Raw genomic sequence first — 20,726 nt, 5'->3', positions numbered from 1 at the left:
AAACAAAAAATAGGGGCAGGGGTGTAGCTAGAAGGTAGAATGCTTCTGGGTACAACCCCCAGTACTTCAAAAAAAAGGAAAAAAAAAAACATACCCTTTTGTTGACATAATATGCTTACATTTCATACATCCTATTTTTTTTTACCAACTACAAAATGTGACCTAACTAAGCATATTATTTTTTCTTATGAATTCAAAGCACTGAAAAAGTGAAATGTTCCAGACAAGTTGACAAATGCAACATAATGAACATTTATTACTTATTACAGCCAGTCATAATGGTTTACATAGAATGTCATTTAATCCTCACACACCATTATATGTGTTTCACATAAATCTTATTTTCTCTGATGAGAAAACTGAGGTGTCATTGCATGTGACTGACATACCAGGCATGGTGGCACATGCCTGTAATCTCAGTACTCAGGAGGCTGAGACAGGAGGATCACAGGTTTGAAGCCAGCCTTAGCAACTTAGTGACACCCTGCTTCAAAAATAAAAAATAAACGGGAGGGGTAGCATAGCTCATACGTACAATTCCCTGGGTTCAGTCCCCAGTATCAAAACCAAAATCAACCAAACAAAAATGAACCCAGTGCTGTCTAACTCCAAAGCATGGCACCAGAGACAAGGTGCTGCTGCCTTCCCTGCTGACATTCAGAGCTCATGGGGAGGGCACAGGAGGTGTTGGGGCCCCAGTTTTCTTTTGCTTCTGCCAACTTTTATTTTGGGGAAGTCTGGTAATTGTGAACATGAAGGACAGCCTTAATCAAAAGTTGAGAACATAAACGTGATATAACAGGTTGGGCAGCTGAAGGGTGCAAGTGTCACAGGGAGGAGGAGCCTAGATTACACCACTCTTGATGACAGTCATTCTCATCTGGGGAAGTTCTGACTTCCAAGAGATAATTGGCAATGTCTCATGATGCTCTCATATCACAACCGAGGGAGTACTACCAGCGTCCAGTGGGTAGAGGCCAAGGACGCTGCTAAGCATCCTAACATAACATAGGACAGTCCAGAAACAAGAAAATACTATTCCACTGCAGATACTATTAGTGTCCAAATCCACCCTCCAGACCTCTGCACCATGCAGAAAAGACTGAGGGAAGCCAGGCCTAGATGTTCTGTTGGCTCCACCTAGATGAAGAAAGGGCTGTGAAATGGAGCCTTTCTGCATGACTAGGAGGAAAATGAAATGGTTTGGTGACTGCAGAGTCACAAGAAACTCTCAACACAATTAAGTTTCGAGGGTCACAGCTACTGAAGGACTTCACAGAATACAAGGCTGGGCTGACTATGTCCTCTAGTCATTTCTAGAGAAATCTCTGGATGTGCTGAGATACTTGGGCAAAGTAGTTTAAAAAAAAACAAGTTTTCTTCCCCTTTGTTTTAATGCCAAAGAGTGAACTAGGATCTTGCACATGCTAAGCACAGCGTTCAATCACTGAGCTACACTCCCGGAAAAAAACATTTTCTGTTGGAATTTACAAGCCAAGCATGGTGGCACTTGTTTATAATCCCAGCACTTGTGAGGCTGAGACAGGAGAATCACAGGTTCAAGGCCAGCCTCAGTTATTTAGTGAGCACTCTGTCCCTGTTTCAAAATAAAGAATAAAAATAGGGCTGTGAGCGAGGCGTGGTGGCGCACGCTTGTAATCTCTGCATTCGAGAGGCTGAGACAGGAGGATCGCAGTTCATGGACAGACTCAGCTACTTACGCCCTTCACAACTCACAAGACCCTGTTTCAAAATAAAGAATAAAAAATAGGGCTGGGGCTGTAGCTCAGAGGTAGAAAGGCCCCGGATCAAGCCTCAGTACTGCACAAAAAAAAAAAAAAAAAAAAAAAAACCCAAAAAAACAAAACAGAAAAACAGGGAACTTACAAACCCAAGTCCAAGGGCAAGAAATTCTATATTCCCAGATGAAATGTGAATATTTGCTCACTGCTCTGTAAGACAGTCCATGCTTTAAGAAATATCCAAGAGCAGTGAGTGAACTGCCAAATCTGCCATGCTTTATGCTGTTACTCTAATATTACTGTTCTCCAGAATTTAAGTCTCTGAAGCTTTGACAGTGATCTATACAATTAATGCAAATATATCCCAACTTCCCAAGAAGAGGCTGCTGAATTATACCTTTGAATAAATCCTGAGAAGTTTTTGAATTCTGTGTGTACAGGTATATATATGTATATGTAAACATTTCTTACCAACTTTTTATCCACCATCTGCACAAGTTTTCCACTTGGCACAAATGCATTTGCAACATTCTTCAAAGAATTCACTATAATCTTCAGCTGAAAAATATAGAACACTTAAAAGACATAAAGAAATGCTGATATTCAGATTAATACTGGTATAATGAAAAAAATATTTTTTTACTTAACTATACATAGCTAGATCAGAGTACTAAGTGAAAACATTTTAAATCAATATATAACACAGCTTTATCTTTTTTTCTTCCCCTGTGGTACTGGTGATTGGACCCAGAGGCATTCAACCTCCAGGCTACACGTCCAGCCCATTTTTCTGTTTTAAAACAGGTTTTGTTAGGTTGCTGAGAGTCCAGCTAAGTTGCTGAGACTGGTCTTGAACTTGTGATCCTATTTCAACCTCCTAAGTACTGGGATTTCAGTGTGCACTACCACAACCGCCAGTTTTATCTTTTAAAATGACATTTGATTCTTAATTATGTAGGTGAAGGGAGATGACAAAAAGGGAAAAAAGACAGAGACAAACTCTACTAGAAAAGAACTACAGGGGAATAGCATCTTCTGCTATCATTTACTGTACATAGAAGAAAAGTTATCAAAACACTTTTTTGTGAGTGATTTCACAAAGTATTCTTTTAAACATACAGTTATATCAGAAAAAGATTTAGCTGGGCGTGGTGGTGCACGCTTGTAATCCAAGCATTCGGGAGGCTGAGACTGGAGGATTGTGGTTCACGGACAGCCTCAACTACTTAGTGAGGTCCTCTGCAACTCAGTGAGACCTGGTTTCAAAATAAAGAGTAAAAAATAGGGCAGAGGGTGTAGCTCAGAGGTCAAATGCCCCTGGGTTCCATCCCCAGACCTGCAAAAAAAAAAAAAAAAAAAAAGAATCATAGCTTACCATTGGTGCTTTGTCAGCCATTAATTTATGCCATCTTTTATAGGGTGGTAAGTCAAGATTTATGGTGTACCATGGAACTGGTCCTCTATACCTGTAATGAGAGGTGTACAGCAGTTTCTGGGAGGATTAGATAACTACATCTATAAGAATATATTAGACATATAGTCTTAAAAAGCAGTATAGAAAATGGTTACTCAAACCAAAATTTGCAAAGAAAGTTCAGTTTCTACCCAGTGCTTCTACCCTCTTGTACATAAAATTTTTAATAGCCTCAGAAATCTTGATATACAATTATACATTCTGGAAGGTTAATGTGACTTGGCAACAAGTAAAAGAATCTATATGGCTCAAAAGCTATAAACTAAATGTTACTGATGGAAAATACTTGATTTTTTTTCCTTCTTAAATATTTGCAAATATCTGCACACTTCTCCAACTGGATTTTCAGTCCAAAATTCTCTCTCAGTCAAACCTATTGCCAAATCATTGTCTCCAGTGATGGCCTCACCTCTTAAGCCCTGGAATGCCAACAAATATTAGCTCTCCCATGATAGCCTTCAAGAAACTTTCATGATTCTCCTGGCCAAACTAATATCCCCCTTTTCACATATATTGTTTCTTTCTTAGCATCCTCTGTACCAAATTCAAACCCAAGTACTACTTCATCATATCCATTTTTCAATATCCTACTGTTTAACTTTAATAAAGCAATTTCTACTGTGGTAATAGATCAATATTCTCTCTCTCATCAATGGAGCTGGGCCATATTTCTGGTAGATAAATTCTACAACTACCTCTGTTGCTGTAGGAACATCATTTTCTAACACTTTTTACCAAACTGGAACAGCTGTTAAGGGTGTGATATTCAGTGATTTTTCGGCTTAAAGCTAAATGCCTAAAAATACCCACCAGTGGACCTATTACTACTATGTTCCAGAAACAGGTAGATGTGCTCTGGTGTGGGCTATAATGTTACCAATTTCTTATATTAACAATATTTCTTATATTACACAATGTAGATTATGTCTGTAGTAGGGGATGGGTTATTTCCTAAAAGTCACTTACTGTGCTTCTCTGTATACTTCTGTCATGATAGTTGGCTCTCTAAAGAATACTACTGAGCATGACCCTGGTATATGTATAATGTTTTGTGAAACTGTTAACCAGCAGACATTCATGTTGTGATTTAGATAAGAAAAGCACACTCAATTTTGGAAACATTTATGTAAACAAAATCACAATGAATGAATTTTATTCTTCTCAAAGCATTTTCAAATTCTTCATTTCCTTAAGAAGCCGGTATTTACACGCAATACTATAATACTTAAATCCTAGGAGAAAAGTTTTCACCACAACAAATGAATTCTGTTTCTGACTAAATATACTTTTACATGCAAAATCCTGTCCTACAGTTCAGTAATCCTTTACCCTTATTATGGGCAGATGCAACTATCCTCCACTTCCCCAAGTAGATTTGGATTTCTATGTCTAGTGGCCATGACAAATTGGTGGTCCACCAAAGCTATGCATTTGGTGGCACTGTCATATGTGCTCTAAGTATGAACCCAGTCAGCTGCTCCTCCTTTCATAATATAAAAAAAAACCCCAAATTATGCCCCTATATTTACCAAAATTTCCTGGTTCTTCTTCCGACCAGAGTCTTGGATAGGTCCAAAGATTTCAGAGGAAAGGAACTCACTACAATAGGGGATTATAATTTTGTGGGTACAGTGATGTCTCAGAACCTTTATAATAAAACATTCACTAATCATAATTTTTGAGGTAATTGGTTAATATAATTAACAAAAATACTAATATTTTGGTGGAACTGGGGATTGAATCCAGGGGCATCCTACCTCCAAACTACAGCCCCATTCCTTTGAAGTGTTTGTTTTTGTAGCAGGGTCTTGCTAGGCTGCCTTCAAACCTTTGACCCTCCTGTCTCAGCCTCCCAAATCCTGGGATTTCAGGTGTGTACCACCACACCTGGCACAAAATTATTTTAATAAATGGAGTTTAACATAAATCCCCATTTTATTTCTTAGTAAATATTTTTTATTTTTTGTAGTACTGGGGATTAAAGCCAGGTGTACTCTACCACTTTGTTATATCCCCAGCTCTTTTTTTAATTTTTTAAACAGGGTCTTGCTAAGCTGGCAGAAGCTGACCTCAAACTGGAGATTCTCCTGCCTTAGTCTAACAAGTCACTAGGATTACTGGTGTGTGCTACCACATCCAGTTTCACTAAGTATTTTCTAAAATATCGCAGTACTTAACATTTGCACCTCAATTTCCTATAAGAATAAGAAGTATCTACTCTATGAAGGCAATGAGGATTACATGAAATATGCAAAGATATTCAGCAGCAATCAATTAATACTAACCACCACAGTATACTTTCTGATTTCACCACAAACAATGAATATCATTTAATCATATTTAAGACTTAGCATTTCCTACATCCAGGTGTAGGTCACCATATCAGTTATGCTGCCTGAACCCAGATGGCTCCCCAAGTGGCTAAGAAACTAGTTCAAATGACACAACACACACATGTACAAACAAGGGAGCCAATGCAAAGTACCCCGTGAGCAGCAGCAAAGAAGTGCCTGATGGGATTCAGGTGGATGCAAGGGTGACTTGGCATCACCAGGATCTCTGCACTGATGTGACTTGTCAAGCTAGATGAGCGGGTACCTCTCTCCTCCCTCTTAGCTGCCAGCACAGGTCATCAAAATCTATGCACTTGATTAAAAAGCAGGACTTCACAGAACAGGAAAACTATCATTCAAGGGTACTTGAGCACCATACTTTTCTCAGATCTCAAGACCCATTTATAATTCACAGAAGAGGATTAGAACAGAGCTAAGGATTTTGGTGTTACAAAGAAGGCCAGTGAGGTAGGGAGAAATGCAGCAGAAACACCAAAACAAGGAGGTAAACATGCATATACACTATGTATATGTATAGATGTGTGTATGTCTGTATATAGACATGTACCACACTTAGGTACACACAGTAATGTGGGACCTGTCAAGTGTTCAATCGGGGAAGGTTTACAGTTTGTTGGGAAATCAATTCACAGATGCGTGTGAAATAAAAAAAAAAAAAAGGGAGTCGGAGAAAAGGCCTGAAATGTGGAAGGTATTCACTAAATGTTCAGAGAACTGGGGCAGTGCGACCAGCAAAAAGACATAATCAATAAAGCAATGGAGGCCAGCACGGCCCAGTGGTCCAGCGGGAAGGAAGCCCTTCTGAGGGCAGGCCTGTGATGAGTGCTGGAGTGTGTGCTGGCTTGAGAATAACATCTACACTGGTTACCTCTAAATATTAGCATAAAGATTTTAGCTATTATAGCGTAACTCAATCAACAGTAACTGGTATTCAGTAGTAATTAGCACAGTATATTGTCATACTTTGCTACAAACAATAAATATCATTTAATCGCTTTGAGAATGAGCATCTGTTATGTCCAGGTCATCATAATATCAATCCTACCACCTGAACCCACATGGCTCCCCAGGTGGCTTGGAAACTAGTCCAGGTGATACAACACATTTGCTCAACTCAGAGAGCAGGTGCTAAGTGCACTAAGCAGTGGAAGGGAAAGGCTTAATGAGATTCAGATAGATATGGGGTGATACTCCAGTGTCCCAAAAAGATGCCGAGGTAGGCTGCACAGAATATATAGCTTAGAAAATAAAAGTATAGTATGCTTAATTTGGAATGTTACACAAACTGAAAATACCATCTTGATGTTACTGGTTAGTTGCATTCTCCTTCCCCCATCCCTGGCAAGTTGCTTTCAATGTGAAGGAGAATGAGAAAGAAAGATGACCATCCCCTACACCTTTGCTTCTTTTCACATGATATACTCTCTCAGCCTGTGAATTGTTACTGTGTCTTTCTTCTGGGCCCATTTTACCATCAAGGATTTGGAAAGACAAATACTTAGACTAAAATAATATTAGACACACTAAAAATCACAATACTGGCCTTTCTCTCTTTTTTTTTTTTTTTTTTTTTTTGCGGGTCTGGGGATGGAACCCAGAGGCATTTGACCTCCGAGCTACACCCCCTGCCCAATTTTTTATACTTTATTTTGAAACTGGGTCTCGCTGAGTTGCAAAGGGCCTCACTAAGTAGCTGAGGTTGTCCACAAACTGCGATCCTCCGGTCTCAGCCTCCCGAATGCTGGGATTACAAGCGTGTGCCACCACGCCCGGCTTTGGCCTTTCTCTTATGTTTTCCAATCTTGTTTTGTCCTCAAAAGCTTTACTAAGCCAAAGTTTGCTTCAAATATGAGGTCCTCTGTTTGTCTGTTCCAACAAAATTTAGTAATATATATCCAGGCACCACAAAAAAAGAAAAAAAATCACAGCTCAGCTTAAATATAGGCCTTGTATTTGTTATAGATGAGAAAATGTTGGCAATAGAATTTAGTGAAGAATGGAAATCCATTCCTTTTCTATGACTTAGGTAGGCGAGAGATGGACATTTTATTATTACTACCACTATTTTTTTTTATTATTATTATTATTATTATTATTATTATTTTTATTATTATTATTATTTGCCGTACTGGGAATGGAATCCAGGGGCATTCTACACCTGAGCTATACTCCCAGCCTGATATTTTATTCTTTATTTTGAAACAGGATCACATTGAGTTGCAAAGGGCCTCACTAATAGCTGAGGCTGTCTGCGAACTGTGATCCTCCTGTGTTGGCCTCCCAAATGCTGGGATTACAAGTGTGCGCCACCACCTGCAAGATGGACATTTTAATCACAGGTTGTCCTCATACTTGTCCAATATCTTAACCAAATGCACAAGACACAAACTTAAGGAACTCAATGTCTTAGGAGAGAAAACATGAGTTTAGCTTCTATTCACCATGGTTAATTTGAGAGAACATTACACAGAGAAAAATCTCTGCACATGTCAAATTCTGACAACCCGATATTTACTCACGTTGATCCAGATGGAGGATAAGTTGAATTTCTGCAATCTTCTGTCCACTAGAGAACAAAGAAAATTAAGTTTCAGAAAAATCACAAATGCTTGCTAAGTGAAAAGGCAATCTAAAAAAAAAAAGCAATTATTGTTTGTGAAAACAAAATCATCATTTTGGACCATTTAATACTTTTTAAGATAAAAGTCTTTCCTCTTAAGAAAACTTCTGAAATCTTAAACCAGTAACTTCTCAACTCGATTTGTGTACATGCCAAGCATTATAATTTGGCTCTTATATTACAAGTATGTTCAGTAAAGAAGAAGAATAAGAAGATGAAAAAAGTCCTTACTAGATAGGCTAATTTACTGCCAAAGTAAGTGATCTGATATGATGTGATATGATCTGAATATCTGAGCCAACTCTATATTACAACCTGTTCTGGAATTTACATCCCAAACCAGATTTTCAGGGCACAGTGCATGAGGTCCTTCATAATCTGGCCATAACTTACCATCAAAGCCTCACCTCCTGACATTCTTAATATTTACAGCCATGTGCAAGCACTTTCTATGACCTCTCACCCTCCTGTGCTGTGCACAGGCTGTGCCCTCTGTCTGAAATACTTGTTCTCCAACCTCATACACGTTGGTTCTAAGATCTGGTTTGAATACTTTCTTTTTCTGTAAAGTCTTCATCTGCCTCCCATTTGGAAACAGTCATTCCTTCCTCCCATACTCCCACAGCATCTGTACACATCTCCATGACCATATTTATGATACCAAATTATAATTGTTTGTGTCTTTCTTCAATACCATACTATATTCCTTGATGTGAGGGCATCCCCAACACTGAGGTCACTGCTTGACACATGAACACATGAATGAATAAGACTTTTAGATAGAGTTTTTTTTCTTTTCTTTTTTCTTTTTACTGTGGATGGAACCCAGGGGCATTCTACCTCTGAGCTACACCCCCAGCCCTGTTTTTTATTTTTTATTTTGAAACAGGGACTCACTAAGTTGCTGAACCTGGCTGTGAACCCATGACCCTCCTGTCTCAGCCTCTCAAGTACTGAGATTACAAGTGTGTGCCACTATGCCTGGTGAAAAACTAAACTTTTTTTCTTTTTGGCGGTACTGGGGTTCCTGGAAGTCCTTCTACCTCCGGGCTACACTCCCAGACCTATTTTATATTTTTTTATTTGGAAACAGGGTCTCTTAAGTCAGCGAGGCTGGATCCGAACCAGCGCGATCCTCCTGTCTCCACCTCCCAAGCACAGGGATTACAAGTGTGCGCCACCATGCCTGGCAGAAAAACTAAATTTTAAAATACATCTTGATCTGACTCTGCCAGTTACCTTATAATATCATTTTGTTAAAGACTTATGAACTACTAATAAAAACTATCTAGGACATTCACTTCACAGTGTCTAATACTTATATTCTTCTAAATGCTTTGCCAGCAGGGTGCAGAGTTTACTATTCTTGATCTAAAAGATGATTTATTTTGCATCTAACTTGAGAGTCAAATTATTTTTTGCCTTTGAGTGGACAAATTACCTATAAAAAAAAACTACTCTTCAAAACTACTGGGCAAGCTGGGCCTGGTGGCACACGCTTGTAATCCCAGCATTCAGGAGGCTGAGACTGGAGGATCGCAGTTTACGGACAGCCTCAGCTACTTAGTGAGGCCCTTTGCCTCACTAGACCTGGTTTCAAAATAAAGAATAATAAAAAAATAGGGCTGGGGTGTAGCTCAGAGGTAGAATGGCTCTGGGTTCCATCCCCAGTACTGCAAACAAAACAACACACACACACACACACACACACACACACACACACACACACACACAACAAAACCCCCAAAAACCCAAACTACCAGGCAAGCCAGGCATGGTGGTGCACACCTGTAATCCCAGTACTTGGAGGTTGAGACAGAAGATCACAGGTTCAGAGCCAGTCTTGGCAATTTAGCAAGGCTCTTAGAAACCTAGTGAGATCCTGTTTCCAAATAAGAAATAAAATCAGGCTGGGGGGTGTAGCTTAGAGGCAGGATGCCTCGAGTCCAATCCCCAGCTCCAAAACAAACCAAAAACAAAAACAAAAGAAAAAACTGTGGGTGGTACTGTTGGGCAGTACTACCCCAGGAATTGGAAAATCCATCTTGGGAGAAAAATATGAGTAAGTTTTGAGAATGCTGCATGTAAACCAGGGAACCCTGTTGTAATATGGTGATCACCAGTCCAACTTATGAGCTTTGCCTACAAAATACCTTTTGGACTCTTACCCATGTCACTGAGCACAGTTACAAGCTATCTTCCTCTAAGGCACAAATTCACAAAGAACAACTTATTCACTGGTGGTTCCAATTACACCAAGATTGTCGAAGACTCTGGCTTACTGTAAAAGCATTCGTGCCAGCATTTGGATCCCAGAGATATACAGACAACTGTGACGGTTTCTGGGGATGGCAGGCTATTGAAGATATACTTAAGTTTGTGCTTATAACAAAGCCCCTGTGTGAGGGATAGATCCTGAGCCCTTAATTGGACAAGGAAATGACAGTCTGCTTTTAAAACTCCGAAGGACTGATTGATGTCTGTCCCTGCTTTGGAAGTGCCTAACTTAAAAAGGCCATTTAAACTGTATGCATGTGAATGACAAGGAATTGGGCTGAGAGCTCTTGCTGGGCTAGTTCCGTAACCTGTAGCTTACTTCTCAAAGCAATTCAATCACATGGCCAGGGATGGCGTCTTTGTCTCCAAGCAGTAGAAGCCACTTGTGATGTATTAAAGGAAGCCGAAAAAATATACACTTACACCATTATCATATAAGTGTCATATCAGGTCTCAGCCTAGCTGGAACAAAGGTACATACTGGCCAATTGCCAAGAGGAAAGGTAAATGTTAGGCTATCTGTTAGGTGACCTTAATATGACTTTTCAAACAATGGCAACTTGAAACCCAGACATCTTGCTGCTGATAGGTTCTGATTCTCCAAACCTTGAATCATAATAGCGTGGAAGTTCTGTTTTTTTCTTCTTCTTCTAGTAGTGGGGACTGACCCAGGTTTTGTTTGTTTGAGACAGAGTCTCTCTAAATTGCCCAGGCTGGCCTTAAACTTCTGATCCTCCTGCCTTGGCCTCTCCAGTTCTCGGTCTTCCTCTTTCTTTCTCTTTCTCTTTCTCTTTCTCTTTCTCTTTCTCTTTCTCCTCCTCCTCCTCCTCCTCCTCCTCCTTCTTCTTCTTCTTCTTTCTCTCTCTCTCTCTCTCTCTCTCTCTCTCTCTTTCTCTCTCTCTCTTTTTTTAATATTGAAACAGGGTCTTGCTAAGTTGCTGAGGGCCTTGCTAAGTTGCTGAGCCTGGCTGTGACCACAAAGACTAGGACTCTTTATGAATGGAAGCAGCTTGCCTCCCAAGCAAAGCAACTTTATCTCCAACAAGGCTTTCCCTCACTGATCTGGAAATTCTGATTATAAACCATATCTAACCAGGATTATCTACTTTGTCATCTGTGAAACCCCATGACCTCTGTCTTCAATCCCTTTTCTATAAAACCTCAATGTCTTGTCAACCCTTACAAGACAGATCTTAGATCGCCAAGACATTATGATTTCTTCACAGTTTGGCTACACCAACCAAAACTTTTCCCTTCCTTTCTTCCCTCTTTCCTTTTGCTGGAGACTGAATGCAAGGGCTTCAATAGAACTATACCCCAGCTCTATTTTAGGTCGCTAAAAGTCCAAGTTACTGATGCTGGTCTCAAACCTGAGATCCTCCTATCTCAGCCTCCCAAGTCCTGGGGTCACAGGCATGTGTCACCATGCTTGTCTTAAAGACTACTCTCTTGTCTTTACAACTACTCATCTCTTCAACAGCATTCTAGCAACGGTTGCAAAGCCCAGCCCCTGGGGTCTCCTGAAGCTGGGGGCATCACCCTACAACTCCAGTAACAAACGGCACTTAAAAGTGTATGGTACAAATTAACAAAAAAAAAGGCACAACATTGACGTGCAACAGGAAGGGTCACCAGTCTGTGCTTTCAGGTGGAAAAGACAGCATGAAGAAATATTTAGTGGATTCAGGAAGAATGAACGAGGAAGTAATTTAAGCAATAAGTATAGTGTTAGAGGCAGGGTAGAAAGAGGGTTTCATCAACACTCCAAGAGAAATGCAGCCTTTAGACTTATGTAGCCCTAAAACAGAATTATAATGAGCTCATTTGTTATTTAAAGTTTCTTACCATCACCAAATTTAACTAAACATGGTTTTAATAATGGGGAACCTTATCAAGGTGGGAAAAAATTTAACTAGATGTGAGATGAAGATTATAAACGAATGGCACCTATGCTGTCATCTTAGTATACGGTGTACTTTGCCACAGGAAAAATAAAATTGAGAATGCCCCCAAGTCTCCCTCTCTTTTCTTTTTTTGGTTCCTTTCTTCCCCTCCTCCCCATCTTTTCTCCTACTGGGGACTGAACCCAGGGGCATTCTACCTCTGAGCTATATCCTCAGCCCTATTTTTTTCTTTTGAAACAGGGACTCACTAAGTTACGGGGGCCTTACTAAGTTTCTGAGGATGCCTTGAACCTGCAATCTTCCTGTCTCAGTCTCCCAAGTATTGGGATTACAGGAATGTGCCACCATGCTCAGCCCTTTTGTGTTGCTTTCTAAGGGTAAAAAGAATTAATAAAAATCTGATGTTTCAATCTATTTGAAACTCTGTAAAATGGTTTTTAAAAACTTTCTGGGTCAGTGAATTCTTCAATTATTCTGATTATTTGATAGGACTTAAACTTCTTTGAAATCAGTCTTTATGTTCTTCCCACTCATTAAGGAAAAACTACAGAGCTACTAAGCATAACATACTTAGAAAAATAACACAAAGTGAAATTCATTTAATTAAAGACAATAAAAAAATGACATGAAAGGAAGAAAGAAAGAAAGAAAGAGGGTTTCATCAACACTCCAAGAGAAATGCAGCTTCAAGGCCTATGTGTAGCCCTAAAATAGAATCATAATGAGCTCATTTGTTATTTAAAATTTCTTACCATCTCCAAATTTAACTATACATGGTTTTAATAATAAGTAGGAAAAAATTTAAATAGATGAGAGATGAAGATTATAAACAGATGGTACCTGTCATCTTGGTATACAGTATACCTTATCACAGGAAAAATAAAATTCAGAAACCCCCAAGTCCTACATAGTGAGAATGAAATGTTTCTAATGATGTACAAAATAGTTCTGAAAGCCCTTATGTGCTTGTTTTATTCATATACTCAAAAAAAGAATGAGAGATAAAGAAATTCTATAGCTCATGCCCGTGTTCATACCTACCAGAAAATAAATTTAAAAATTCTAGCAACACAAATTTTAATTCAATTCTTTAACTCATCAGTCATTTTCTATATATGAATTGTTTCCCAAATGTTCTCTATCTTCAACACTGTTGATATAAACACACTGAATAAGAAAAGGTTTTTCTTGTATACATAATTCAGATAAGCATGTAAATGTTTTCTTGTGTCTTATGGGCTTGATAAAATGACATTCTACTAACCTGTTGATAGTTAGATAAAAAGAATGTAAATAAGCCCTCCAAGAAGGCTGGTCATATCTCGTTGACTGAATGGCTGCTAGAATTTGGAATGGAGTCTGGTACATGGTGGGCATGCAGTATTAGCTGAATAAGTAAACATGTTCCTTTTTCTCTTTGTGTTCCTTCCTGTGGAGCACTGAAAAAAAGCCCAGGCTGCACAATAACTGGTGAAGTCACAGCAGGTTAGTGAGATTTTTTGGGGGGAACTATGAAAATCCCTGCTAAAGCTGAATCAATAACTAATGTCAACAGTGTTACTACTCACATGAGAAACTGATGCTTAAAAATAAGTACATTTAGCAATTTATGACTTTATTTTCTTCATCTTTCTCACACATCTTATGGATCTGATTAGATCTGTTACTGCAAACAGTCATTTCTCCCACTCCCAACTGCTCCAGTGAATGACCTCCCATTGCCAAAAAGAAGGAGCCTTTCCTATCTCAAGAGTACACAACACCCACTCTCCTTCCTAGATGTCAGGAACACCTGCTCTTCCCTTTGGGCTTCTGTTTGATATTTTTAACCTCCTCATCAGCTGACAAGCACATGTACAAGTTATTTAGCCTTTGCTTAGTTCTTGTTTCTCTTTCTATATCCTCTTCCTACACAGATTGCTCCACTGGCTTCAAATAATCTCATTGTGCCTAGAGTCCCAGGATCTCTCTTCTGAGCACCAGTCCCAGTCACTTGTTGCATAACTCTCTGCCACATGAACTTCAACAAAACCAAAATAAAAGTGATCCTCATTCTTCAGTCCCCTGACTTTTCCCATCCTGTATTCTACCTCTGAGTGACACCCCCAGCCCTATTTTTTATTCTTTATTTTGAAACAGGGTCTCACTTAGTTGCAAAGGGCCTAAGTAAATTATTCTTGTTTTAAAAACAGTTTTTTGAAGTCAGGCATGGTCGTGCACTCTCGTAATCCCAGCATTTGGGAGCTTGAGACAGGAGGATCACAGTTCACAGTTCAACTACTTAGGCTCTTTGCAATTCAGTGAGACCCTGTTTCAAAATAAAGAATAAAAATAGGGCTGGGGGTGTAGCTTGGAGGTAGACGGCCCCTGGGTTCCATCCCTAGTACTGCAAAAACAAAAAGCAAAACAAAATAAATAGCTTTTTAAATACTTTAACTTTGAACAAATACAGTACTGAGAAAGCAAGAAGAAAAAAAAAAGCAGTCTCTGATGTAAGAAACTGCTCTGAGATTCACAGGTAGGCCTCAAAAGCTGGTATGATACAGCCAGGTTATTTCTAATCTCTTCTTTTTTCTTTTTTTTTTTTCTTCCTTTTTTGGGGTTTGGGGATGGAACCCAGGGGCATTTGACCTCCAAGCTACATCCCCTGCCCTATTTTTAATTCTTTATTTTGAAACAGGGTCTCACTAAGTTGCGGAGGGCCTCACTAAGTAGCTGAGGCTGTCTGCGAACCCCAATCCTCCGGTCTCAGACTCCTGAATGCTGGGATTACAAGTGTGTGCCACCAAGCCTGGCTTCTAATCTCTTCTTGATAAGGTTATTCTGAGACATAATGAGACAAAGACTTCTTTATTTTTTTCTAAGCACCGACAAAAACAAGGATACTGTGTACCCCACAAAATACCAAACAGATCTTTTGTTAAACTGATGACTTACTTCTTTATCCAAAACTCCCCCACTTAATAAAAGCATTCAATCAAAAGCAAACTCCAGATTGCTTAAGACTTATCCCCAAATTACACAGCCAAATCTCAAATTCTGCCACAGGCTTTTTTTCTTTTGTGGGTGTATTGTATCGGGAATTGAACTTGGAGGTTGGGGAGGGGCATTTCTACACAGAGCTACATTTCCAGCCCTTTTTCATTTTGAAATAGGGTCTCGCCAAGTTGCTGAGGCTGGCCTCCAACCTGAGACCACCCTATCACAGCCTCTCAAGTACTGGGATTATAGGCACGCGCCTCTATGCCCCACTTGGCTTTTTCTAACCCACAGTTGCCCATGGCACGCGTTCTCCTTCACCTGAAAGAGTATTAAACCCAACTTGTCCTATGACTTGTCTGTTCTGGTGGATTTTGGATGAGGGGCATCAACAGTAGCAAAGTCTTAAATTCTTAAAAAAAAAAAAAATCTCCATAATCTCAACCCCTCTCTAGGAAATTAATTCCCTATCTACAATAAAACAAATTTTATTTTTCCTCTTTCTTTCAATCCATGTTCATATATACAGTGTATTTTTGTATTATAGAAATCACTGTAAATCCTTGTATGTACTATTTCACAATCTGCTTTTATCTGCTATCATAGATTTTTTTAAATGGCTGAATAATATCCTACCATTATTTGATCCTTAGAGCACTTCCCCTTACAGAGTAAATAAACTGTTTATTCTGCTCCCACTTTCAAAGTTCTACCTACATTAGCCCATCTAGCCTCAGGCAGGAGGCACCTGGAGTGTTTAGAAAGTCTTTTTTTTTTGGTGGTGGTGGTACTGGGGGTGGAACTCAGGGCCTTGGGTATGCTAGGCAAACACTCCATAGTCGAGTTATATTCTCAGCCTCAGCCAATACTTTTAATGGAATGAGTTATGCAAGAACCTGGGTGGCAAAAGGCGTGAGTTTAGGAATGCTCAGTGAACAATTAGTGTGACCTCTGGCTACAGATTTTCCCACTCCAGGTCTACTTCCTCTTGGGCAGGAGACTCACTGGTCCCTCACTGTCTCCTGCAGTTTGTTAACCTGTGGCCCTGAAGCCCGCTGGAGAGCAGAGGCCAGGGGCCCCGCGCCGGGGCTGAAGGCACAGTGGGCATGCGGGAACCTGCTCTGGGCTGCTCCCATTCACAGCTGTGCCAAGACGGCTTGCCACCAGCAGCTTCCTGGGAGGGACGGCCTCACTAGGCAGAGAACGCCAAAGTCATCAAGCCGTGTGTAGCTGGAGTAAAGCACAGGCTGACTTACTTTCTTTCTTTTTTTAGTATTAAAAACATTATATTCTTAGTATTTAGTGTCTCCATGGGTAGAAATGAAGATATTACATATTTTTATTCAAATCTGTTTCCAGACCTTTGCTCATACATTTAAATACCCAAACACAGCCGGGCGTGGTGGCCCACGCTTATAATCCCTGTGCTTGGGAGGCGGAGACAGGAGGATCCTGCAGGTTCGGCTCAAGAGACCCTGTTTCCAAACAAAATAAAAAGTATAAAATAGGTCTGGGAGTGTAGCCCGGAGGTAGAAGGGTTTCCAGGAATCCCAGTATCACCATAAATAAATAAATAAAAAACCCAGAGACAGTCTTAGTCCTTTTTGTGCCTGGTATAACAAAATATTACAGGCTGGGTACTAAATTTTAGCACGAAAAATTCTCACAACTCTGGAGGCTAGGAAGTTCAAGATCTAGATGCCACATCTGGTAAGGGTACAGGCTGACTTTCTTAGGAGTGCTGGATGTGCAACAGCCCGGAACTGGCAGTTCAAACACTATCATGCGAGGATGTGCGAAGCGCGCGCAGCCATTCTGCAAAGATTAAGATCCCCCATAAAGGTGTTTCTGCTCCAGCCAGCACCAGGTGAACCCTGCAAGCACACTCCCGCGAGCGAAGCCACCGAGCGCGCGAGGCGGCTGCCTGCGAACAGGTGCCCAGCCGCCCGCCGCCCCTGCGCCCGCCCCAGCTCACCCACCGGCGGCGCGTGCTGCGCCAGGGCGCAGGTGAAGGCCGCGGCCAGGAGGACCGGGGCCAGGCGACTCCCGCTCAGCATCCTTCCCCGTCGGCGCCGCTGCCAGGGACTCGGGCGCCGCGGCCGCCGATCCTGCTGCGCCGGGCGGCCCCGCCCGCGGCGTCGCGTGACGCGCCGGGACGCACCATCGGCGGGCGCCCCCGCTGGCGCAGTGGTCGGGCCCGGCCTGGCCCCGCCCCTGTGGGCGGGGCTACGGAGCCGGCGCGGCCGCGCGGTGCGCTCGGGTGCACCGGGGTCCGGGGGCGCGCGGAGGCCGGGGCGGCGCAGGGTACCCCGCTTCCTGCACGCTCAGGGCTGCGAGCGGCCCCCTCGGGCTTTCGCCCAGGGCAAGTCCCAGAGTCCAGGCTTCAATTTTTGTCACCCCAATACTGGAGAGATGAGACAAAAGGTTTGTAGGTTCAAGGTCAGCCCCAGTAACGTGTTCAGACAAGGTTGTCGTGCTCAGACATTCAGCACCTGTGTTTTCGTCCAATTCTTGAGCGATTTTACGTTGGCGAAGCTGAGCTAAACCTAGGAGGAAGGCAGGCGCTCCCTGTCGTCATAGCCTGCTCCAAAAATCAGATCTGCAGATGTACAGCATTTGATTGACTTGACACAGTCACCATGTTAGGGTGAGTTGCCTCAAGTCCAACAAGAAATCGTGCCCTCTGGGTTGCACTTTCTCGTTCAACTACCTTGACATCCAAATAACATTTTTAAAATCCTTTATTGAAACTCAGAATACTAACACTAAATTCTTTTTTTGCGTGTGATGCTGGGAGGCGATGTATTTCTTTCTTTTGGGTGAGTGTGTGTGTGTGTGTGTGTGTGTGTGTGTGAGAGAGAGAGAGAGAGAGAGAGAGAGAGAGAGAGAGAGAGATTGCAGTTCTGCCCATTTGTTACTTCCTTAGATTAAAATATCTTTTGGTGAAATGAGAATTTAATGTGGTCAACCCCCCTTAGATTTGGAGGGGGATGGTAAACGACTTGTACTCTTTAAGGAGGAAGTTTGACCTTTGAAACATATCATATGATTAAAGTACTTTCTGGTTCCTGCTTCAACAGTAAACAAGCAGATCATTAAAATATTCAGTATTAACCTAGCACAGTGGTGAGCACCTTTAGTCCTGGTTACCCAGAAGGCTGATGCTGAAGGATCATCTGAGCCCAGAAATTCAGGGCCAGATTGGGCAACATAGTGAGATCCCGTATTAGAAAAAAAAAAAAAAAAAAAAAGAAAGAAAGAAAGAAAGAAAGAAAGAGAAAAGAAAGATCACTACTAGTTTTTTTTTTTTTTTTTAAATTACTATAGCCGTGTGTGGTGGTGCACACTTGTAATCCCCGTGCTTGGGAGGTGGAGACAGGAGGATCGCGCTGGTTCGGAGCCAGCCTTGCTGGCTTAAGAGACCCTGTTAAAAAAAAAAAAAAAAAAAATATATATATATATATATATATATATATATATTTATTTATTTATTTATATTTAGGTCTGGGAGTGTAGCCCGGAGGTAGAAGGGCTTCTAGGAACCCCAGTACCACACACACAAAAAAAATTACTATAAATCTACAATGTTCCAAGCATTTTTTTTTCTGAAACTTAGGACACATAGAGAACAAGAAGCTCTTCCCTCATGAAGCTTACTAGCTAAAAAATGGACAAAAAACATAATACATAAGGAAATTACATAAGATATTAGAAGTCAGTAAACGCTAGAGAGTAGAACAGAGAAGGGGGGTTTAGAGAGTGGAGGATGGGAGAGGGGAAAGACAAACTTTTAAATAGTGCTGGAAAGATGGACATTATTGAGAAGGTGAAGTTTGAGTAGAAGTTGGTAAAGAACCCTCACAGATGCCCAGAGAAGTGGAAGCAGTAGGTACAAAAGCTTAACTGTGAGGATGTAACTGTTGATTTCAAAAAGCTACAAGAGGGGAGGTGGCAGGAGCTTGTCATCTGATCCCAGCATTAGGGAGGCAGAGACCAGAGGACCACAGTTCCAGAACAGCCTCAGCTACTTAGGCCCTTTGCAACTCAGTGAGACACTGTTTCAAAAATAAAAAGAATAAAAAATAAGGCTAGGGGTGTAGCTTGGAGGTAGAATGCCCCTGGGTTCCATCCCTGGTAGAGAAAAAAAAAAAAAAAAAACTACAAGAAAAGATTTTGAGTTTTTTTTTATAAAGAAGTGATTAATATTTGAGGAGATATGTTTAACATGACATAAGGTTAATACATATATCAAAATTTATCATGAAACTCCACTAATAAGTACATTGCTTATGTTTGAGAGTATCAGTTAAAAAGTCAGATTTAGCCTGTCCTCTGTGGCAGACATCTGTAATCCTAGAGCTACTCATAAAGATTAGCTACTCATAAAGTCAGGAGATTCCTAAATTTGAGTCCAGCCTGGTCACTTATTGAGACCCAGTCTCAAAATAAAAAAAATAAAAGAGAGAAGGCTAGGGACGCCCCTCAGTGGCAGAGTACTTGCCTAGCATACATGAGGCCCTGTGTTCCATCTCAGTACTGAAAAAATAATAATAATAATTAAAAATTGTTCAAGTGAAGTGTTGTAACTTGGTTTTAAAACTTATATTACCAACTATAACCAAAGCTAAGGAAATAACTTATATTCATGCAAATGTGCTTTGAAAATAAAAGCTTTAATAGGATTCTCCAAAAAGTATATTAAATAGAAACTCGGGAAATCTGATTAAAGTATAGACTTCAGTTAACTTCCAAAGGGGGAGGGGTGAGAATATGCCAGTCATGTTCGGCTCCAGCAAGGAAGTGACGTGGATGGAGCCGAAGTAACAAGGGGGAGGAGAAGTCTGGAAGGTCAGGAGAAGCAGCAGATTGTGTGCAACATTAAGGACCCTTGTGAGGACCTGGCCTTCACCCTGGGAGCACGTGCAGTGCTGAATGCACATATACAGTGCTGAATCTGTGGGATCACCTTGCAGCATAAAATAAGTCTGTGAGAAGTAGAGGATTCCAATCTTTTAGTAGCTGTTACCAAATCAAATAGAAGATCATTCACCTTAAATACTAATTGAGAGCAATTGAAACATGTCACCAACCATTATTTTTTTCCTTATGAGAAGATACTAATTGGTTGTTAGGTAGTCTGAACAATCAGATTGTTTATGCAGAAATAATGTCAGTTGAGCCGGGCGTGGTGGAACACGCTTGTAATCCCCGCGCTTGGGAGGCAGAGACAGGAGGATTGCTCGGAGCCAGCCTCGCTGGCTTAAGAGACCCTGTTTCCAAATAAAAATATAAAAATAGGTCTGGGAGTGTAGCCCGGATGTAGAAGGGCTTCCAGGAACCCCAGTACCACCAAAATAAATAAATAAATAAATAAAT

General features: G+C 40.8%; 1 protein-coding gene across 1 annotated transcript in view; it reads right to left on the bottom strand.

The window, feature by feature from the left end:
* Window positions 1–17,407, bottom strand: part of ASAH1 (N-acylsphingosine amidohydrolase 1) — a gene marked incomplete at both ends in the record, with an annotated part of 28,010 nt that extends 10,603 nt beyond the window's left edge. Inside the window, 4 exons of the mRNA XM_080710453.1 lie at window positions 2,214–2,300; window positions 3,118–3,208; window positions 8,090–8,136; window positions 17,330–17,407. Coding sequence (XP_080566579.1) covers window positions 2,214–2,300; window positions 3,118–3,208; window positions 8,090–8,136; window positions 17,330–17,407 — 303 coding nt within the window. The remainder of the gene's footprint in view (window positions 1–2,213; window positions 2,301–3,117; window positions 3,209–8,089; window positions 8,137–17,329) is intronic.
* Between the last annotated feature and the right edge of the window lie 3,319 nt (window positions 17,408–20,726).

This window comes from Muscardinus avellanarius (genome assembly GCF_963383645.1).
Source record: "Muscardinus avellanarius genome assembly, chromosome: 14".
Classification (NCBI taxonomy): Eukaryota; Metazoa; Chordata; class Mammalia; order Rodentia; family Gliridae; genus Muscardinus; species Muscardinus avellanarius.
Note: the sequence above shows the minus strand (reverse complement) of the source record. Positions and strands in the feature narration are given on the sequence as shown.